Consider the following 18,825-nt stretch of genomic DNA (forward strand, 5'->3'; position numbering starts at 1 on the left):
GCTGACAAACTGATGGATAAAGGTGTATTTCAAATCAACATATACTGTTAGTAACGCTTCAGAAAAAGTGCATCAGAGTATTTAGAAATGACAGTAAGATGAGCATTACTGCTTCTTATTGTGCAGAGTCTTTCCTTGATGTTACTGTTGGCATTTTGAGCATCCCCCCCATACAATCTCTAAAGACCCCCTTGGAGTACCAGGACACCTATTTGAGAACTGATATTCTTGGTGTTAAAGGACCACCACAGTGAATTACAATTTTTTTTTTTTTAAAATCAACGAAATACTAGTTTCTCATTTAAAATAGTCGCAATGAAATCTTATCACAAACATGTTACAACTACATTTACAGCCTCGTAAAAATGTTGTAACATGTTTGTGATAAGATTTCATGTGTGTCCAGCCTAACAGACAGCTCCAGCTTCTTGAAAGTTCTGGGCTTTCAATGCATCAAGATTCTCTGTGCATTTTAGTAGAAGTGTGATTTAGGGAACAGATTGGGAATTTACTTGTTATATTGGATGTTGCTAGGAAAAAAGTTTAGCTTATGGCTTGTTTAATTAGTTAAGATTCTAAAACTGCTTATCAAATATATAGTACAGAAAGCTACAGTAAGAGAAATAGTTGCCAGTTGCCACTGAGTGTCATTTTCTTATTTTCTATTACATTATACATGCCCCTTATTTTGGAACATCATGGTCACAGACTAACATTATTGCAGGACCCGACCACATAGGCCACCACCACAACAGAGGCTCATACAAATGCACATCCACTAATATGGTATATGCCATGAAGTGCCAGCAATGCCCCTCTGCCATGTATATTGGCCAAACTGTACCGTCTCTAAGACAAAGGATCAATGGACACATCAGATATTAAAAATCGTAACAGAGAAATATTGTAACTTGCCAGGACACTCATTCATGGATTTAAAAGTGACCTACATATTACAGAGTAATTTCAAGAACCAACTAGGAGAGGGGTCATCAATCTTTTCCAACCAAAGAGCCAAACTACATCAAAATTCAGAAGTAGTCAACAAAGAGCCATATAAAAATGCCCATTTGTATGACTGACAATATACAACTTATTATTGATAATTAACATTAATAATAATAGTATAAGTGAAACATTGTACTCACAGACTTAAGAACATAAGAATGGCCGTACTGGGTCAGACCAAAGGTCCACCTAGCCCAGTAGCCTGTCTGCCAACAGTGGCCAGCTCCAGTGCCCTGGAGGGAGTGGACCGAAGACAATGATCAAGCGATTTGTCTCGTGCCATCCATCTCCAGCCTCTGACAAACAGGCCAGGGACACCATTCCTACCCCCTGGCTAATAGCCTTTTATGGACCTAACCTCCATGAATTTATCTAGATTCTCTTTCAACTCTGTAATAGTTCTAGCCTTCACAGTCGCCTCTGGCAAGGAGTTCCACAGGTTGACTATGTGCTGTGTGAAGAACTTTTGCTTATTAGTTTTAAACCTGCTACCCATTAATTTCATTTCGTGTCCTCTAGTCCTTATATTATGGGAACTAAAGAATAACTTTTCTTTATTCACCCTCTCCATACCACTCATGATTTTATATACCTCTGTCATATCCCCCCTCAGTCTCCTATTTTCCAAACTGAAAAGTCACATACGCTTTAGCCTCTCTTCATATGGGACCTGTTCCAAACCCCTAATTATTTCAGTTGCCCTTTTCTGAACCCTTTCCAAGGCCAAAATATCTTTTTTGACGTGAAGAGACCACATTTGTACACAGTACTCAAGATGTGGGTGTACCATATTTTTACACAGGGGTAGTAAGATATTCTGTGTCTTATTTTCTATCCCTTTCTTAATAATTCCTAACGTTCTATTTTCCTTTTTGACCACCCCTGCACACTGTGTGGACATTTTCAGAGAACTATCCACGATAACTCCAAGATCTCTTTCCTGATTTGTCGAGCCAATTAGCCCCCATCATACTATATGTATAGTTGGGGTTATTTTTTCCAACGTGCATTACTTTTCACTTATCCACAATAAACTTCATTTGCCATTTTGTTGCCCAATCATTCAGTTTTGTGAGATCTTTTTGAAGTTCTTCACAGTCTGCTTCTGTCTTGACTATCTTGACCAGTTTAGTATCACCTGCAAACTTTACTACCTCACTGCTTGCCCCTTTCTCTAGATCATTTATGAATAAGTTGCATAGGATTGGTCCTAGGGCTGACCCTTGGGAAAAACCACTGGTTACGCCTCTCCATTCTGAAAATTTACCATTTATTCCTACCCTGTGTTTCCTGTCTTAACTAATTCTCAATCCATGCAAAGACCTTCCCTTTTATCCCATGACAATGTAATTTACACAAGAGCCTTTGGTGAGGGACTCTGTCAAAGGCTTTCTAAAAATCTAAGTATACTAGATCCCCCTTCATTTAATGGGACTTCTGCTGCTGTTGGGGGTGCAATTTATGGATGTGGGGGTGCAAGAGTCAGGACTGGGGTGCATGAGGGGCTCTGGGCAGGGGTTGGAGTGTGTGGGAAGTACAGTGCTGGGAAAGAGTGGGGGGGAGAGCATGCTCTGGTGCCAGATATCTTACTTGGCTGGGGCTGGATTGCCACACCCAGGCAGCAGTGGCTGGACAAGGGGCCCAGCCAGGATCACCGCAGCTGGATTGTGGCCTCCCCTCCTACCCATGCAACAGCAGAATGGGGGCTGCCACCAGCCCTTCCACGGGGGCTGGACCATGGGGCTAGGGACAGGTCACTGTGGCCCGATGGAGGCTGAGCCCCCACTGGGGACTTGTTGGCCAGGATTCATTTTAAATAAAGTAAATTACAACATCCAACACAAAAGATTTCAACATTGCCTTTATTTATGGCAGGGGTGAGGAACCTTATTTGGGTCGGGGCCACTGATCAATAGAAAAACCCATCCAAAAACTCCCAACCCTCACTGATGTGGCCCCCAACTGAAACAACTGACTCCTCTGGTGGTACAGTTCCATGGTGGAAGGAGGACTGAGGTTCAAGACCTCAGGCCAGATCTACTCTTCTGAGGTTCCAGGGTTAGTGGATTTTGTGCCCATCCCCCAGGCTCTTGGGTGGGAAAAAAATCAGGGGTTAAGTGTGCAGAACAGGACTGCCAGTGAGTGGAATAGGAATGGGATTGCAGGATCTGGGCAGGAGGGGATGAGGGTGCAAGGTCTGGGTGGGATGTAGGGTGCAGGAGCAGACTGGATGTCTGACTGGGGGGAGGAGTGCAGTAGCAAGGGAGGGTGGAGAAGGCTTGATCCGGGGCTGCACCATGGCCCAGCTCCACCACACAGCCAGGGCAGGACACATGGTAGCTGCCTGGCTGCTCTCATTCTGGGGAAGCTGGCAGCAACTCACCAGATGATCCTAGTGTCTGGCCAGAGAGGAAGGCCAAAAGCTCGCTGGAGGTAGGATGTCTGGCCGGGGGGCCAAAAGTTGCCAACCCCTGAATTAAGGATGTTAAGATGCGGTTAACTGACTAGTTGATGGAATTTCTATCGACTAGTCAACAGGCACTTGTGCATTTAAAAGGAGGACTGCGGAACCCCAGTTGGTGGGAAGTCCCGCTGACTCATGGCTGCACATGGGTGCCAACTCTGAAAGGCACAAGAATCCCCAGCGGGAACTCTTGTGCATTTCAAAGCCAAGCTCTTGTGCATTTCAAGCAGGAGACTCCCAGTCCACCACTGACCCCTGGCTCCATGCTACACTGCATGCTGCCAGGAATCCTGGGGTAAGCTGGGGAGTCCCCAGCTGCCTCAGGTTCTACATAACACTTCCCCAGACTCCCCAGATGACCCCAGGTTCTGGGGAAATGCCGTTGGGAGCCTGAGGTCAGCTGAGGAGTCCCAGCTGAACCCAGGCTCCAGGGCAGCTTCCCCTTTGAAATGCATGAAGGCAGTGTTTTAAAGGGGCAGCTGCCACACACCTTATTCGTGGATCAGCTGTGCAGTGAGCTGCCCCCTTAAAATGCCACTTCTGCGTAATTCAAAGGGGCAGCCCTGGAGCTTAGGGTCAGCTGGGGACTCCCCAGCTGATCCTGGGCTCCTTGCAGCATTTCCCCAGAACCGGGAATCAGCTGGGGAGTCTCCAGCTGTCTCTGGGTTCTGGGGAAGTGCCCCATGCAACCTGGGGTCAGCTGGGGATTCCCCAGCTGATCCTGGGCTCCAGGACTGCTCCTTTGAATGGTGCAGAGGCTGTGCAGCAGCCATCTTGGCATTTCAAAGTGTCAGCAAAGTGGGAGGGAAGGGGTACTGCAATCTCATACAGGCAGCAAGGGGTGGAGGGGATATTAACTAATCGACTAGTCAAAAGACTATCTGATAAGCAAATGCTTATTGGACAGTTAACTAGTCTTTAACATTCCTACCTTGAACACGAGAGAGAGAGAGAGAGAGAGAGAGACTGCAGAACTGGTCTTCATATGCAAATTTGACACATTTACCCAGGGACTGAAGACATTTCCTCAATGGGCTGTTCTATTCAACACTCAAATGACATCAAAAGCACTGGAAGCTGATTTATGGTGCTGTAACTTGCCAGCATAGACTTGCCTAAGGATCGTGTGACAGACCCAGGACAGCTAGCTACAATAGTAAGGTGGAGGGCAAACATGCCTAGTGAATGTTTTCTGTTTCCTGAGTGAACTGCCAGAGACTGCTGCCACATAATAAAGGCAGGCAGGGCTAATTAAGAGCTTGCCTGAAGCAGCAGGCTGATCAGTTACCTGCAGCCAATTAAGGCCCACTGCATTACTTTAAAAGGTTTTCCCCCTCAGGTAAGGAAGTGGGAAGGAGAAGAGTGAAGGACTGAGAAAAGGAAGTACATTGCTGAAGAGCTAAGAACAGAAAAAATATGTGCTGAAGCAGGAAAGATTTGCTCATGTACTAGGCAGAAGGTACATGGGGAGCGTTTGGGGAAGTGGCCCAGGGAAAAGGATGTACTGGGGCTGGAGGAAAAACGCCATCAGTTGACACTGCCTAGGATCCCTGGGCCAAAACCTGGAATAATGGGTGGGCCCAGGTTCCCCCAACCCTCCACACACCATTAAGAAGTCTGTTCCTAGAAAGAGATACCAGGCTTATGGAGGAGTTTAACCCCAATCCTTTATTTTTGCCAACCATGAGAATGGCTCAGAGAACTGTGATAGAAATGTAGCCGTGTTAGTCTGGGGTAGCTGAAGCAAAATGCAGGACAATGTAGCACTTTAAAGACTAACAAGATGGTTTATTAAATGATGAGCTTTCGTGGGCCAGACCCACTTCCTCAGATCAAATAATGGAAGAAAATAGTCACAACCATATATACCAAAGGATACAATTAAAAAAACTGAACACACATGAAAAGGACAAATCACATTTCAGAATAGGAGGGGGATGGGGGGGGGGGAAGGAAGGTAAGTGTCTGTGAATTGATTATATTAGAGGTGGGGAGAGTGGGATGTCTGTGAGCTAATGGTATTAGAGGTGATAACTGGGGAAGCTATCTTGGTAATGGGTAAGATAGTTTGAGTATTTGTTCATTCCTACCCGGATAGTGTCGAACTTTAACATGAATGACAGTTCCACAGAGATTTCAACAACCTACACCCCACCATCAACCTCAACCTGGACCATTCTACATGAGAGACCCACTTCCTGGACACCACAGTACAAATCAACAATGGAAAATTAGACACCACTCTCTACAGAAAACCCACCGACTCATACAGTTACCTACATGCTTCCAGCTCCCATCCGGAACACACCACACGATCCATCGTCTATAGCCAAGCCCTTCAATACAACCGCATCTGCTCTAATCCCACTGACAGAGACCAGAAGCTTCAGGATCTCTACCAAGCATTTATAAACCTCAACTACCCACCCGGAGAAATAAAAAAGCAAATTGAAAGAGCCAGATGAATACCTAGAAACCATCTACTTCAAGACAGACCCAAGAAAACCAACAATAGAACAGTGTCTCATTAACTCTTTAGTGCAGCTGAGGGGGTGGGAAACGTCTGAGTGTAGAACAACCAACAGCTTGCATTGTGACTAACTTACCCTTCAGATACTTCTTGAATATCAGCCATCTTCTTTGCCAAATCCTGGAATTTGTGAAAAATGAGCGACAGATGGTGGCAGAGGCACAAATGTCTCATCCACAGAAGAGGATTAAATAGGGGCCTGAGGAGTGGTTTCTTTACCTAGTTTCCAGATCTTCAAAGATCTTTGTGGTAGGAATTTGGTAGAGGGGACTGCATAATCCTAGCCTCTTGGTGAGGCAGAACTTGAGGTCTAGAAAATTGCTTAGGGCCATGGTCAACCAACCAGTAGATCGCGAGCTACCGGTAGATCTCAGGGGCTCTAAGAGTAGCTCTCGAGTCCTCTCTGAACTGCGCATCTGCGCAGTACGTTTACATTAGATTTCCTCATGTAATGTAGGCAGGGCTTCAAGGAAGGGGCGGGGCAGTAGATCTTTGCCTGTTCTGAGATTTAAAAAGTGATCTTGGGTGTAAAAAGGTTGGAGACCACTGGCTTAGGGAGTCTCACGGAGACAGAGTGGCACTCTCAGCTGATCCCATCATCTCTGTCGGACAGTATGTCAAAATACCAGTTCTTGTAAAGATGGGTATGGGAACTCTGGTATCAATATAGAAGAGACTGATTGAATGCCTTCATCCTTCTCCAACTCAAATCAGGAAAGCAGGGGGGAGGGGGAGATTGCAAAGAGAAGTAATTGATGAAAAAGTTATCCAGTTTGCTTATGCAACAAATTCTCCTTTCCATATGATTGAGAACTCACACTTCAACAACATGGTTCAATCATTAAAACCAGGACACAGTCCACTCAAAGAAGATGTCACAGGAAAACTACTGGATAAAATATATGAAAGAGAAACTGAACAATGCGCAAAAAAAATCTAGAAGGTCAAATTAACCTGAGTCTTGATGGGTGGAGCAATGTCAACAATGATTTTGTTGTATGTGCTTTTGTGACAACAGAAGGAAATATCTTCCTCACAAAAAATGATGCATCAGTAAACGCACACACAGAATTCTTACAAGTAGCAGCAGTAAAAACTATAAAATTGAAAAAAATTCAAATGTCTAATACGCAGCTTGGTCACAGACAATGCTACGAATGTATTCAAGATTAGAAGAAATGTCGAAGAGAGAGCAAAGAGAGTCCCAAGCTAATAACATACGGTTGAAGTTCTCATGAGATACACCTCCTAGCCAAGACTTCAGTGTTCCAGAAATAAAAGCTAATGTTGAAATTGCAAAATAGTTCCGTAACAACCACTCTGCAGCAGCTGCTTCTGAAAAAAAGTGGGAGGAACCATGCTAACTCTCCTACAAGACATGCAATGGAACTCAGTAGTGGACTGTTTTGAGCACTGTATCAAGAACTGACTTAATCTGATGACTGTTTGTGAATAAAATTGTAAAAAAAATAAATGGTAGTCACAGCCAAAGTTCTCAACACTGGACTCAAGAGAAATGTTGAATACATGCTATGTACCCTGAAGCCTATTTCTGTAGCCTTGAACAAAATGCAGGGAAATAGCTGTTTTATTGCTGATGCTGTTGAAATTTGGAAGGAAATGAGAACTTAAAGAGAAATATGCAATGACAGAGTTAAATTGCAAGCACTAAAAAGACAAATGGGACAAGCACTATTTCTTGCTCATTTTCTTGCAAACATTCTCAATACTCCATATCAGGGTCAAACCTCAACTGCTGAAGAGGAGTTGACTATGACATGGGCATCCAGCAATCGTGCTTCCATAATGATTTTTTAAATAAAGTCACACCATTGAACTGGTGGAAGTCACTTAAGCACATGGATTCCGAGACTGTTGACGGGATAATCTCATTTTTTAGCAGCAGTAGCTACTTCTACTGGTGTAGAAAGAATATTTTTTCTAGACTAATTCATTCCAAACTGAGAAATTGTTTGGGACCTGGAAAAAACAAAACAAAAAAACCCCAAACGCTTCTTTTGTTTTCCAGGTTAAGACGACAAAGATGACAGTTACTGCAAAAGCCAATATTTTAAGTTTCTCATATTAACCAGCCTCACTATTTAATTATTTTCTTAATTCACTTAACTATTTTAGTTAATTTTAACAAAAACAAACCTGACTTTAAAAACTTGATTGTTTAAATTCAAATGCTTGTTTTGTTAAAATATTATGTTTGATATTGAAGATTATATCCAGAATATATAATGCTGTTATTTTAGTTAATTTAAATATCTGGTGATATTCTCCTCCTAATACATCATGACAAGAAAATCCTCCAAATATTAATGGATTAACCCGTTGAACTGGAGATAGTTCATCTCCCAAATGAGTTCATAAATATCTGCCTCAATTACCTTTGGTAAATGAAATAACTAATTGTTCATTTTCTGATATAGTTGTAAAACTAATCTGAAAAGTTCTCAAAAAAAGTCTGTTTAAAAATGTATAGTGTGTACCTTCTAAAAATGACATCTACATTTATCTGAGTTGTCAAGAATAGGTATTAAGGTTATAACAACCAACAAGAATGCACTTATGTAGAAAACCATGATTAAATCTAGTGTTCCTGACTAGCGATTTAAATCATGATTTAAATAATTTACACCCTAGTTACATTAAATATCAAAAAACAGAAGAGAGGCATGCTCTCAATTCCACAATGTGAAAAGGATAAAAATATAATTTTTCCCAAGTCTGTGTGGAAATCCGAATGACAAGTACAGTGAAATAATGCAACTCAGGCAATTTCCATATTTCTGTTGGGGGAAGCCCACTAAAAATGTTAAGCCTATCAGAAATTCTGAGAGCTGGAACAGCAGAAGAAAAATTAATTTTTGTCCCATGACTAAAGAAATGCTGAGGAAAGACTCCATCTAGCCTATCAATACAATAAAGAATACAGTCTTTCCACTACCAAAAAACCACATATACACACAGCACAAAAGAGTGGGTTTTTGAATTAGGTTTCATTAGAATACAGCAGGTAAATACTTTCCTTATAACATATTCCTTTTTGCTACAAAATGGCAAAAACTGCTTAACTGGGCACACAGAGTGATCTGGTACCTTTGCTATAATTCTCAACAGTAATCTTGCCCATCAAAAGTTATTACACTTCTCTTTTTAGAATTGTCAGGTAACATCAGTCCTATCTTTTTTAACTAAGTCAGAAGACTGCTAGTACCCTAAACTTTAATTTAAAAATTAATCTCTAGCCCTTTTCCTCAGACTGCTCAAAATATAACTCAGTCTATTAGAGATGCTCACCCCTTGAATTCTCTCTCTCTCTAACAGGCTGTATCTAGACTACATGCCTCTGTCGTCAGAGGCATGTAGATTAGACACATAGGCAAAGGCAAATGAAGCCACAATTTAAATGATCGCGGCTTCATTTAAATTTACATGGCTGCCGCGCTGAGCCGACAAACAGCTAATCAGCTGTTTGTCCGCTCAGCGTGCTAGTCTGGACGCCCCCCTGCCGACATCAAAGCCCTTTGTCGGCAGCCCCGTTATTCCTCGTGGGATGAGGTTTACTGGGGCTGCCGACAAAGGGCTTTGATGTCGGCAGGGGAGCGTCCAGACTAGCGCGCTGAGCGGACAAACAGCTGATTAGCTGTTTGTCGGCTCAGCGCGGCAGCCATGTAAATTTAAATGAAGCCGCGATCATTGAAATCGCGGCTTCATTTGCCTTTGCCAAAACAACAAATCTACATGGCTCCGTCGATGGAGCGATGTAGTTTAGACGTACCCACAGAGACTTCAAAGCTTTGCAATGTTGTGAATCAAGAGGCCACCTAAAAATTAGCACTTCTTCCCTCCTGTAAAAGTAAAACAATCCTTAAAAATCCAAACCCTCACACGTAGTGCAAGAGGCCTTATCATCCCATGTATTTTATAGTTGTGCTCCTGCTGCTCCTTGGCTTTACTGTGGCACAGGACATTTGTCCTAAAAGTAACCCATTTCCTTCACCTGGTAAACCTCAGCACTCCAGAGGTCACTGGAATGATGAGACTGGATGTGCTCTTTCCCCTATGGTAAAATTAAGTCCAAGAATCTCTTCACAAGATTATGTGGAAGCATATGAGACTACAACTGCCTCGCGCGCCTTGCAATAAGTCTGAGTCACCAAAACACAACATGAATATACACCAGCAGAACAGACCTGAGGGGTCGGGAGAGGAGGGATAGACACAGAATAGCGGATCCAGGGCACCCCCATTCTGCAGCTGTGGGGTGCACATAATTAATCATAAAGATCAGTTCAGAAGTCGGCCATTACAGGATGGGCCAGCAGCAGAAAAAGTAACGGAATTGAAGTAGTTCTATCAGACAGGCCAGGTATCCACTTGGATCTTGCACTGAATTAAGTCAATTCTGGAGTGGCATAATTATTTTAATTTAGTTAGCAAGGTGAGCAGATGGAAGTTCATCTGTGTGTAGACACAAGGTAGTTTGTGATGGAAAAAGAAAAGTGCAACTACCTTATGTGCACCAGTCTCAAAGGAGGTAACAGTGCCCATCCACTTCCTTCCCTCACCATCTTGTTTTCACTTTACCTACCACTGAAAGACTCACAAGCAGGGATCTCCTCTCAATAACATTACGAGATCTCTAGAAGGAAAGGAAAACAAGAGGCCCGTGGGAGGGTAAAGAAATAATTTTTCTTATGTGGATTTAAGAACCAATCCCCACACACACTAGGTTCATCAGTCAACACAAATCTCCAGCCAGAAGCTGCTCCCTCAGAGTATGCCTACACTGCAGTGAAACACTCATAGCTGACCTAAGTTGCAGGGCTATTTCATTCCAAGGTAGACTTCAGGCTCAGGCTAGAGCCCAGACTCTAAGACCCTGCAAAGTTTATTATTGACCAAAACTTGTTAATATTGACCTGTGTGTCTAAATTAATATACTTTAGATATACTTACCCTACATTATCTTAAATAGGTAAAGCATTTTAAAATGTTTAACAGCTATAATTAGTATCATTGTAAGGATATGCCAAAGCCCTCAGCTGCCTTAAATGAAGAAATATCCAAGTTGCAAAACATATTACATATCCCATGCATCTGGCAAAGTGGACATACGTTTTTGTGAGTAGAAACCAAATACATTTATTAGTCTGTAAGGTGCCACAGAACCCCTCATTTTTGCAGAAACAGATTAACACAACTATCACTATGAGACATTTAACACAACTCACTATCACTTTGTGACTACTCTACCTACCTCCTAAGGATGGAATTGAAAGAGTGTAAAGGGATATAAATTGAGAATTAATTATGTTATTAGAAGAGTAGACAAAATTAATATACTAGGTTACAAAATAAAGAAATCCACCGATAGCAGTCAGGGTCACTGGGAAATAGAAAGCAGAAGAAAGTTGTCTTCTCTAATACACAACATTCAAATGAAAAGGTAGGCTGCTTTTCTTAACTGTAGAAGGAAATCTACTGTAAATCTTACAAACTGCAGGAAAAAACCACATGCGCTTTTTAAGGTAACCTTTTCTGCTACACACTTTTTTTTTTTTTAATGAAAGGCAGTTGCATCATTTTGACATGTTTATTTCTTCCAGTATATTACTATTATTTCTCTTGAGGTGGGTGAGAGGGGAGGGATCATGTGAGGATTACCTGATGTGTTCCCTCCCTCTGGGGCAGCTGGTATTGGCCACTGTAGGCAGAAAGGATACTGGGCTGGACGGACAGTTGGTCTGACACGGTATGGCCGTTCCTATGTTCTTATAAAATTTTGAAGTAGAACCCTGTGCCTCTTTAGCTACTACAAAATTTTCCAAACCAAGATCACAGAACCATAGAGCTGGAAGAGACCTCAGAAGGTCACCAAGTCCAGCCCCCTGCTCTAGGCAGGACCAATCTCAACTAAATCAACCAGGCCAGGGCTTTGTCAAGCTGAGACTTAAACACCACCAGGGTTTAAACACCACCTACTTCCCTAGGAAACCCATTCCAGTGCTTCACTACCCTCCTAGTGAAATAGTTTTTCCTAATATCCAACCTGGACCTCTCACATCACAACTTGAGACCATTGCTCCTTGTTCTGCCATCTGTCACTACTGAGAACAGCCTCTCTCCATCCTCTTTGGAACCTCCCTTCAGGAAGTTGAAGGCTGCTATCAAATCCCCCCTCAGTCTTCGCTTCTGCAGACTAAACAGACCCAACTCCCTCAGCCTCTCCTCATAGGTCATATGCTCCAGCCCCCTAATCATTTTGGTTGCCCTCCGCTGGACCCTCTCCAATGCATCCACATCCTTTTTGTAGGGGCCCAGAACCGGACACAATACTCCAGATGTGGCCTCACCAGAGCCAAATAAAGGGGAATAATGACATCTCTGGATCTGCTGGCAATGCTCCTCTTCATGCAGCCTAATATGCCATTAGCCTTCTTGGCTACAAGGGCACACTGTTGACTCATATCCAGCTTCTCATCCACTGTAACCCCCAGGTCCTTTTCTGCAGAACTACTATTTAACCGGTTGGTCCCCAGCTTGTAACTATGCTTGGGATTCTTCCGTCCCAAGTGCAGGACTCTGTACTTGTCCTTGTTGAACCTCCTCAGATTTCTTGTGGCCCAATCCTCCAATTTCTCTAAGTCACGCTGGACCCTATCTTTGCCCTCAAGCGTATCGACCTCTCCCCCAGCTTAGTGTCATCTGCAAACTTGCTGAGGGTGCAATCCATCCCCTCATCCAGGTCATTAATAAAGATATTGAACAAAACCGGTCCTAGAACCCAACAGTGGCGCACTCCGCTAGAAACCGACCGCCATCCTGACATCGAGCCGTTGATCACTAGCCGCTGGGCCCGGCCTTCTAGCCATCTTTCTATCCATCTTACCGTCCATTTATCCAATCCACATTCCCTTAACTTGCTGGCAAGAATATTGTGGGAGACCATATCAAAAGCCTTGCTAAAGTCATACTAAAGATGGGGTCATGCTCAGTCATAGAGTTGGGTCATGTACATTTTACCTTTATATCAGTGCTATACTGCTTCACAAGGATAGAAAGCTTTCAGTTTTGTTCAGAAGAAACTGGGAATGGTCATTCTTATGCTTTCACATAGGAAGGGATTACTCAGCACAAGGGGCATGACATAACTGTAAACCTGGGGGAATTCTGTGCCAAAAACATTTTGCACAGTATTTTAAAAGTCTGCATATTTTATTTATCAAAACATCATCATCATATCAATGTCAATTATTTTGATAACAGAAAATACGTAACAAAAATTCTCCCAGAGCGCTAAATAAACCCCCATCACTGTTTCTCTGCCCTCTCCCCCCACCAAACCCAGATGTAGAGTGCCCCTCCCAGGCCAAACACCTATGCTCCCTCGCTGCTAGAGCCCAGTTACAGGCAGTCTCTTCTATTTGTGACCTAGTAGCAGCCAGCAGGTCTGCAGCACTAATTCACTGTAGAAAATGGAAGTTCTGCACAAATACTGTATCATGCAGTGATACAGAATTCCCCCAGGAGTACATACGTGGATTGTTTTGAACCCAAGGATTTTTTGGAGGTAAGGAAGAAGGGGTGGCCTGCAGAGAACCTACAGAGTTTAAATCAAAGTTCTAAAATTCAAGTGTCAGTACTAAAAACCACCATAGTGATGGCATTGCCAAATCAACATTAACCAATCATTCTATTAGATGGAATTGGTTAGGAGAAGGGAGAAAATCCCTCAAGGAGCAGGAACTGGGAATTGCTGCAGAAAAGACAATATAGACGAGTTTAGATACTACATAAATACTCTATTGTCCCTTGATCTCTGTGGGAACTGCTTACTATCATTAGTGTCACTGGGGAAGAAGAGAGGTATGCTATTTTTAATTTATACCTGGGCTCTCAGATCACAATTAAACATGGTTATCTGTCCCTCTCCTGCAAATGAGCATCACATCCTTGGTCTACAAGATTTAATTTCTTTGCACTCCTCAGTAATGAGCTCACTCACCAAAAGGAGGGCATGGAGTAAGTGACCAAAAATCATCAGCCCTGACTAATCAAAGACCCAAATACAATAATTTTAAATGAAAGGAGAAAATGCCACATGTTTTCTCTCCCAAGTCATTGAACAGTAGCCATTACAAAACAAATAAAGACTATGGGAAGGCCACTGCCAACAGACTAGGAGAATGATTTGCAAAAAGAACTTTTCTTGACAACTGAGACAAGATGAAGAGTTTCTTCACATGCTCCTAAATGCACGTCAATTATAAAGATTGGAAGACTTGCTTCTAAAGTGTATTTAGACCTATAGACCTTTAATATTACACTAAATTACCTTATTTTTTGTTATATATATATTTTAGAAATAAGAATCTGCCTGTGAATCCATTTGTTCACGAACGTCTCCTAAACAGAGCTAAAATGATCAAATTTTATATGCAGCTTCCTTTTGTCATAAGGAAGCAAGATCAAGTTTGGTTGTGCCAGGCTAATGGGCTGTGGGTAGAATTTGATAGTTTCTCGTAAAACGAAGAGGGGGAGGTCTAGCAGGAGGGACCATTACATTGCAGAATTACCACAGGGTGCATCAGAGGGCCTAGAGATAGGGACCAGGACAGCTATAACCCCACTGGGACAACAGGGGGTAGAGCTAGAGAAAGGGACATCTACTATATATTTCAGAGTTTGTCTGTGTGCGCCTGTTCCTCAGCCGTGGGACATGCATCCCTCCTACTGACGCTGCAGCAGATGGACAGGTGCTTTTCATCTGGCCTCAAACTGCTGTGAGGGGAGGGCTGGGGTTGTCCTCTTTCCCTGGGCAGTCTCTATAACGAACCCCACATCCTCAACCCCACTCTAGCGCAACAAAGAAAAACAAAAACTTACAAGTTAAGGACTCAAGCAACAATGGGTAAACCTTCTAGTACTTTTTTATAAAAACAAAGCCCCAGAACTCTATTTATCTGTTTCTCAGCCAACTGAAACTTTTCATTTCAACACAATAGATGAAAGCGGAATTCAGTACCATTACCAAAAAGAAAGAAAAGCTAGATCCACAGACCTATTTTCAAAATCCTGGAAATGGGAAGAGACTTCTATCTCCTATTTCCCTGACAGTTCAGGATTATTCCCTAGGGTACATTTACTAGTCACTGCCTTTTCTAACTTCATTTTTAGCCTCTAAAAACAGGATCACAATGTGTTTGTATTTCCACAGCCTATTATGCACATCAAACATTTATTATATACACAGTAGCAGTTCTCCACCAAAGATACACAGAGGTCTTCCAACTCATCTAGATAGCTACCTGGTTTCATAACAGGCTATATAAAAAGTATTATTGTTTACACTGCTCTTATATCCTATACACTAAAATGTAAGTACAATATTTATATTCCAACTGATTTTATTATATGCTAAAATGAAAAGGCAACCAATTTTTCAGTACTAGTGCACAATGATGCTTCTGTATTTGTGTGTTTCATTGTATAGGCAAGTACTTTAAATGAGATGAAACCTGGGATACACAAGACTAATCAGACTTCTGTCAAGAAAAGTTATTTTTGCAAATCATTCTCGTCTTTTGTTGTTAATGCCACTACCAACACACATAATGCTCTGGCAAAACTGATCCATTGTGGCCCACATTTGCTTTGAAAATTGCTATCCAACAGGGTGCATAGCTTTTTCAAGCAACAACTGAAATGTCAGGAAAAACGTTCACAAGGCTTTAGAGCTCATGTGTCAAGTACTTTTGTCTGTTTATATATTAGTTATTTCCCAGGGAAAAGCCTGTTGTTGTGGCACCTCCTCTAACAAAAAGGGCCAACCACTATCTTCAAGAGGACCCAGCTTCATGACACACAATCATATTTATCACACAGTATCTCAGAGACATTTTATTTTGCTCTGGTGACATTGGTTTTATTTTGTCCCAAACACGTACATGCATCCATGGGAACACTCCAAAAGAACAGATTTTCCCCCCCAAAGCTCTGCAGCAAACATACTGTTGGGTATCAGTTAGTACTCATTTTTCTAGCAGGCAGGTAGACCGTCATCCCTATTAGACAGGTATATGGAGAATTACCTTTAAAAATATCTTCATAATTAGTCTCAAGTATTTTACTTAACACTTGTGTTTCTGGTTCATCAATTTAAACACCAGAGATTTCTAGCAATTAAGACCCCAATCCTCCAACAACCTATGTACATGCTTATCTTTAAGCTTGTGAATAATATACAGAACTACTCCTTAAATTCTTTACATTATCAAGGCTTAATATTAATGGCTAAAGATAACACAAAGAACCTAATTATTATAACAAAAGCTGTTAAAAGTTAACTAAAATGACCATTGGCCAAAGCCAGAATAATTCCTGATGCTTAGGACTAAGTTCTTTTCATTCTATGTAGCCTGCAGGGACTTGTAGACCCTAAAGTTTGTGCAATTCTTTTGATAAAATATCAAAAACAAACATTATCTACCATTCCTCTAATGGAAACGTTAGGGGAGAGGAAAATTCAAGCTTACTATAGTTATGTTCCTCCACTTAAGTCAGGCCAAAACACCTGAGACCTCTGAAGTACTTAAAAATTTTATTCCCATGATTCTCTGGAAAGGATTTGGAAGAGGCATTCAAATAGGGTGTTCAATGCTCACCTTTCAAGAGTTTAGATGAATGTTGTTCTGTGCCACTGCATGGCACAGCCCATACAAAAAACAAAAACAAAAAAGACAAAAAAACAGGGTCTCAGTTATGGGAAAGTGCTTACAACTTATACCTTCTTGGAAGTCATTATTTCCACAGCAATGGCAAGAAGATGTTTATTTGATGAACGATATCAAACCACTAACCACCCATATTTCCCTAATAGGTATGAAAACCTAAGGACTCTGGCAGCTCCCAGCTGACGCCATCGCTAATTCCACACCCCCTTTTTTGACAGGATCCGCCAGACTAAGCTGTTACTGCCGCCTTCTCTACGAAACCGACACACCAGCAACTGCCCGTCCCCGCGGCCAATGTGCACTCCGCGCCTCGTATCCCCAACCCCAGGCGTTGTCGGGGCTGGACGTGGCACACTTCCTTACAGACACGGTTAACAAGCCACCGTGTTCACCGGGGGGAGGGGAGGTTTGAAGAGGACGGAAGGCAGCCATTCCGATCAAAGCCCAACTCCACATTACAACCATTTCCTGCTCCCAGCTCATCAGCTTTAGGGAGACCCAAAGCCCTACGCCCGGGAGACACACCCCCACCTGCCAACCCCGCCCCACATGGCAACCCCCTTCCTGCCCTCCCCCAGCCCTTTTTGTCGCTCCCCCCAACCCCTCCCATCACCTGCTGCTTACCCCCCTCCAAGGCCTCCATTGAAACCGGCGGCTGCTCAGGTGCCCCGGCGGCTTGGGGGGGAGGGGAGAGGGAGGAGAGGTTCAGGGTTCAGTCTCCCTGCGCCGCGGAGCGCCGAGCACCCACCTTTCTGCAACAGCAGCGTCACCTCGCCGTTCTCCTCCCGCCCGGCCGCGCTTAAGCCGCCTCCGGCCGCCAGGGCCCCGTGCTTCCTCTTCTCCTTGTCCCGCTTCTCCTTGGGCCTCTTGGGTTTGCTACTGCCACCCCCATCGGCGGCCGGGTCGAGGCGGTGCCTGTGGTGGCGGTGCTGGTGCTGTGGGTGGGAAGGCGCCGGCAGCAGCACGGTAGGCGGCAGCAGCTTGCGGGGCAGTTGAGAGGATAAAACGAAACCTCCTCCGCCCCCGGGCGGGCCAGCGGGAAGCGCCGCGAAGCTCCAGGCGGCGGGGCTGCTGTAGCCCGACTCTGGTGGCGGCGGCTGCCTAGTACTCCCGCCACCACCGCCCCCTTCGCCGTTGACGCGCTTGGGGCCCTTCGGACCCTTCTCGTCAGCTCCCTTCAGCCTCTTGGCGGCCGGCTGGGGCCCCCGGGCCGCCTTGGCGTCCGGGGGTGGCCTAGCGCCGAACGACTCCTGTTCCAGCGGCGCCGCGCCGCGAACGGGACTAGGAGACTCCGCCATTTTGGGTTCCTGCTTCTATTTACTCTCCGCTCGGATCAAACGCTAGCACCGGCAGGGGCGGGCACCAGAGTCGCGGCGCCATGGCCTCGCCCAATGGGAAGCGGAGGCGCTGGACAGACAACGCGCCCAACCAATCGCAGGGGAGAGGGGTGAGCTCTAAGGGAGATAGGGGAGGCGGGCTGAGCGGAGTGCGCAATTGGTGGGTGAGGGGTGGCCGAGCTGCTGTCATGGGCAGCTCAGCTGCTCGGGGGCGGGGACACTTGAAGCGGGAGACAGTAGGCAGGAAGGTGCTGGCTGAGGGGAGCGCGCGGCACCCTGAGGGGAGGGCGGAGCGCGGGAGGTGGTAGGGCCGTGCTTGTCGTTTTACCGCGGCGAGGCTGGGAGGTGGAGCGCCGCGCCTCTTCCCCGAGTCGGCAGGGCTGGAGCCCCTACAGCGCCCCACAGGCCTGCCTCGGTCCAGCCACTATTTGAATTACGGGAGGCTGGTAGCAGCGTCCCTCTGCCGATACAGTCAGAGCGCAGCGTGGGCGGTTTGTATCTCGTGGGGGCCGGCGGGGGGGGGGGCGAGGAAGAGGCTCTTTGCGGCGCAGATTATGCCACTTAACTAAGCGTGCACATGGTAACCTAGATCCCCGTGCACTCCTCTGCACCGCTAGTGCTATTCAGAGAGCGGAGGAAACCTCGTGGAAACAGGCCCCAGCGAGCGTCTCTCCCAACTGAGGGGGAACAAACTGCCAAGTACACATGGGCTACGTCTAGACTGGCATGATTTTCCAG

The 18,825-nt window shown here is 44.5% G+C and overlaps 1 protein-coding gene across 3 annotated transcripts in view; it reads right to left on the reverse strand.

Moving 5' to 3' along the window:
- The window catches only part of RSBN1L (round spermatid basic protein 1 like), a 78,176-nt gene extending 60,047 nt beyond the window's left edge, over positions 1-18,129 (reverse strand). The window contains exon 1 of one of the 3 annotated variants that reach the window (XM_075926681.2): positions 17,499-18,129. In XM_075926681.2, the coding sequence (XP_075782796.2) occupies positions 17,499-18,048 (550 nt within the window). In that variant the 5' untranslated portion in view covers positions 18,049-18,129. The remainder of the gene's footprint in view (positions 1-17,498) is intronic. The other 2 variants (XM_075926678.2, XM_006137518.3) reach the window with 2 other exon arrangements.
- Positions 18,130-18,825: the final 696 nt, after the last annotated feature.

The sequence above is a fragment of the Pelodiscus sinensis genome, chromosome 1 (genome assembly GCF_052426305.1).
Source record: "Pelodiscus sinensis isolate ZL-2025 chromosome 1, ASM5242630v1, whole genome shotgun sequence".
Taxonomy (NCBI): Eukaryota; Metazoa; Chordata; order Testudines; family Trionychidae; genus Pelodiscus; species Pelodiscus sinensis.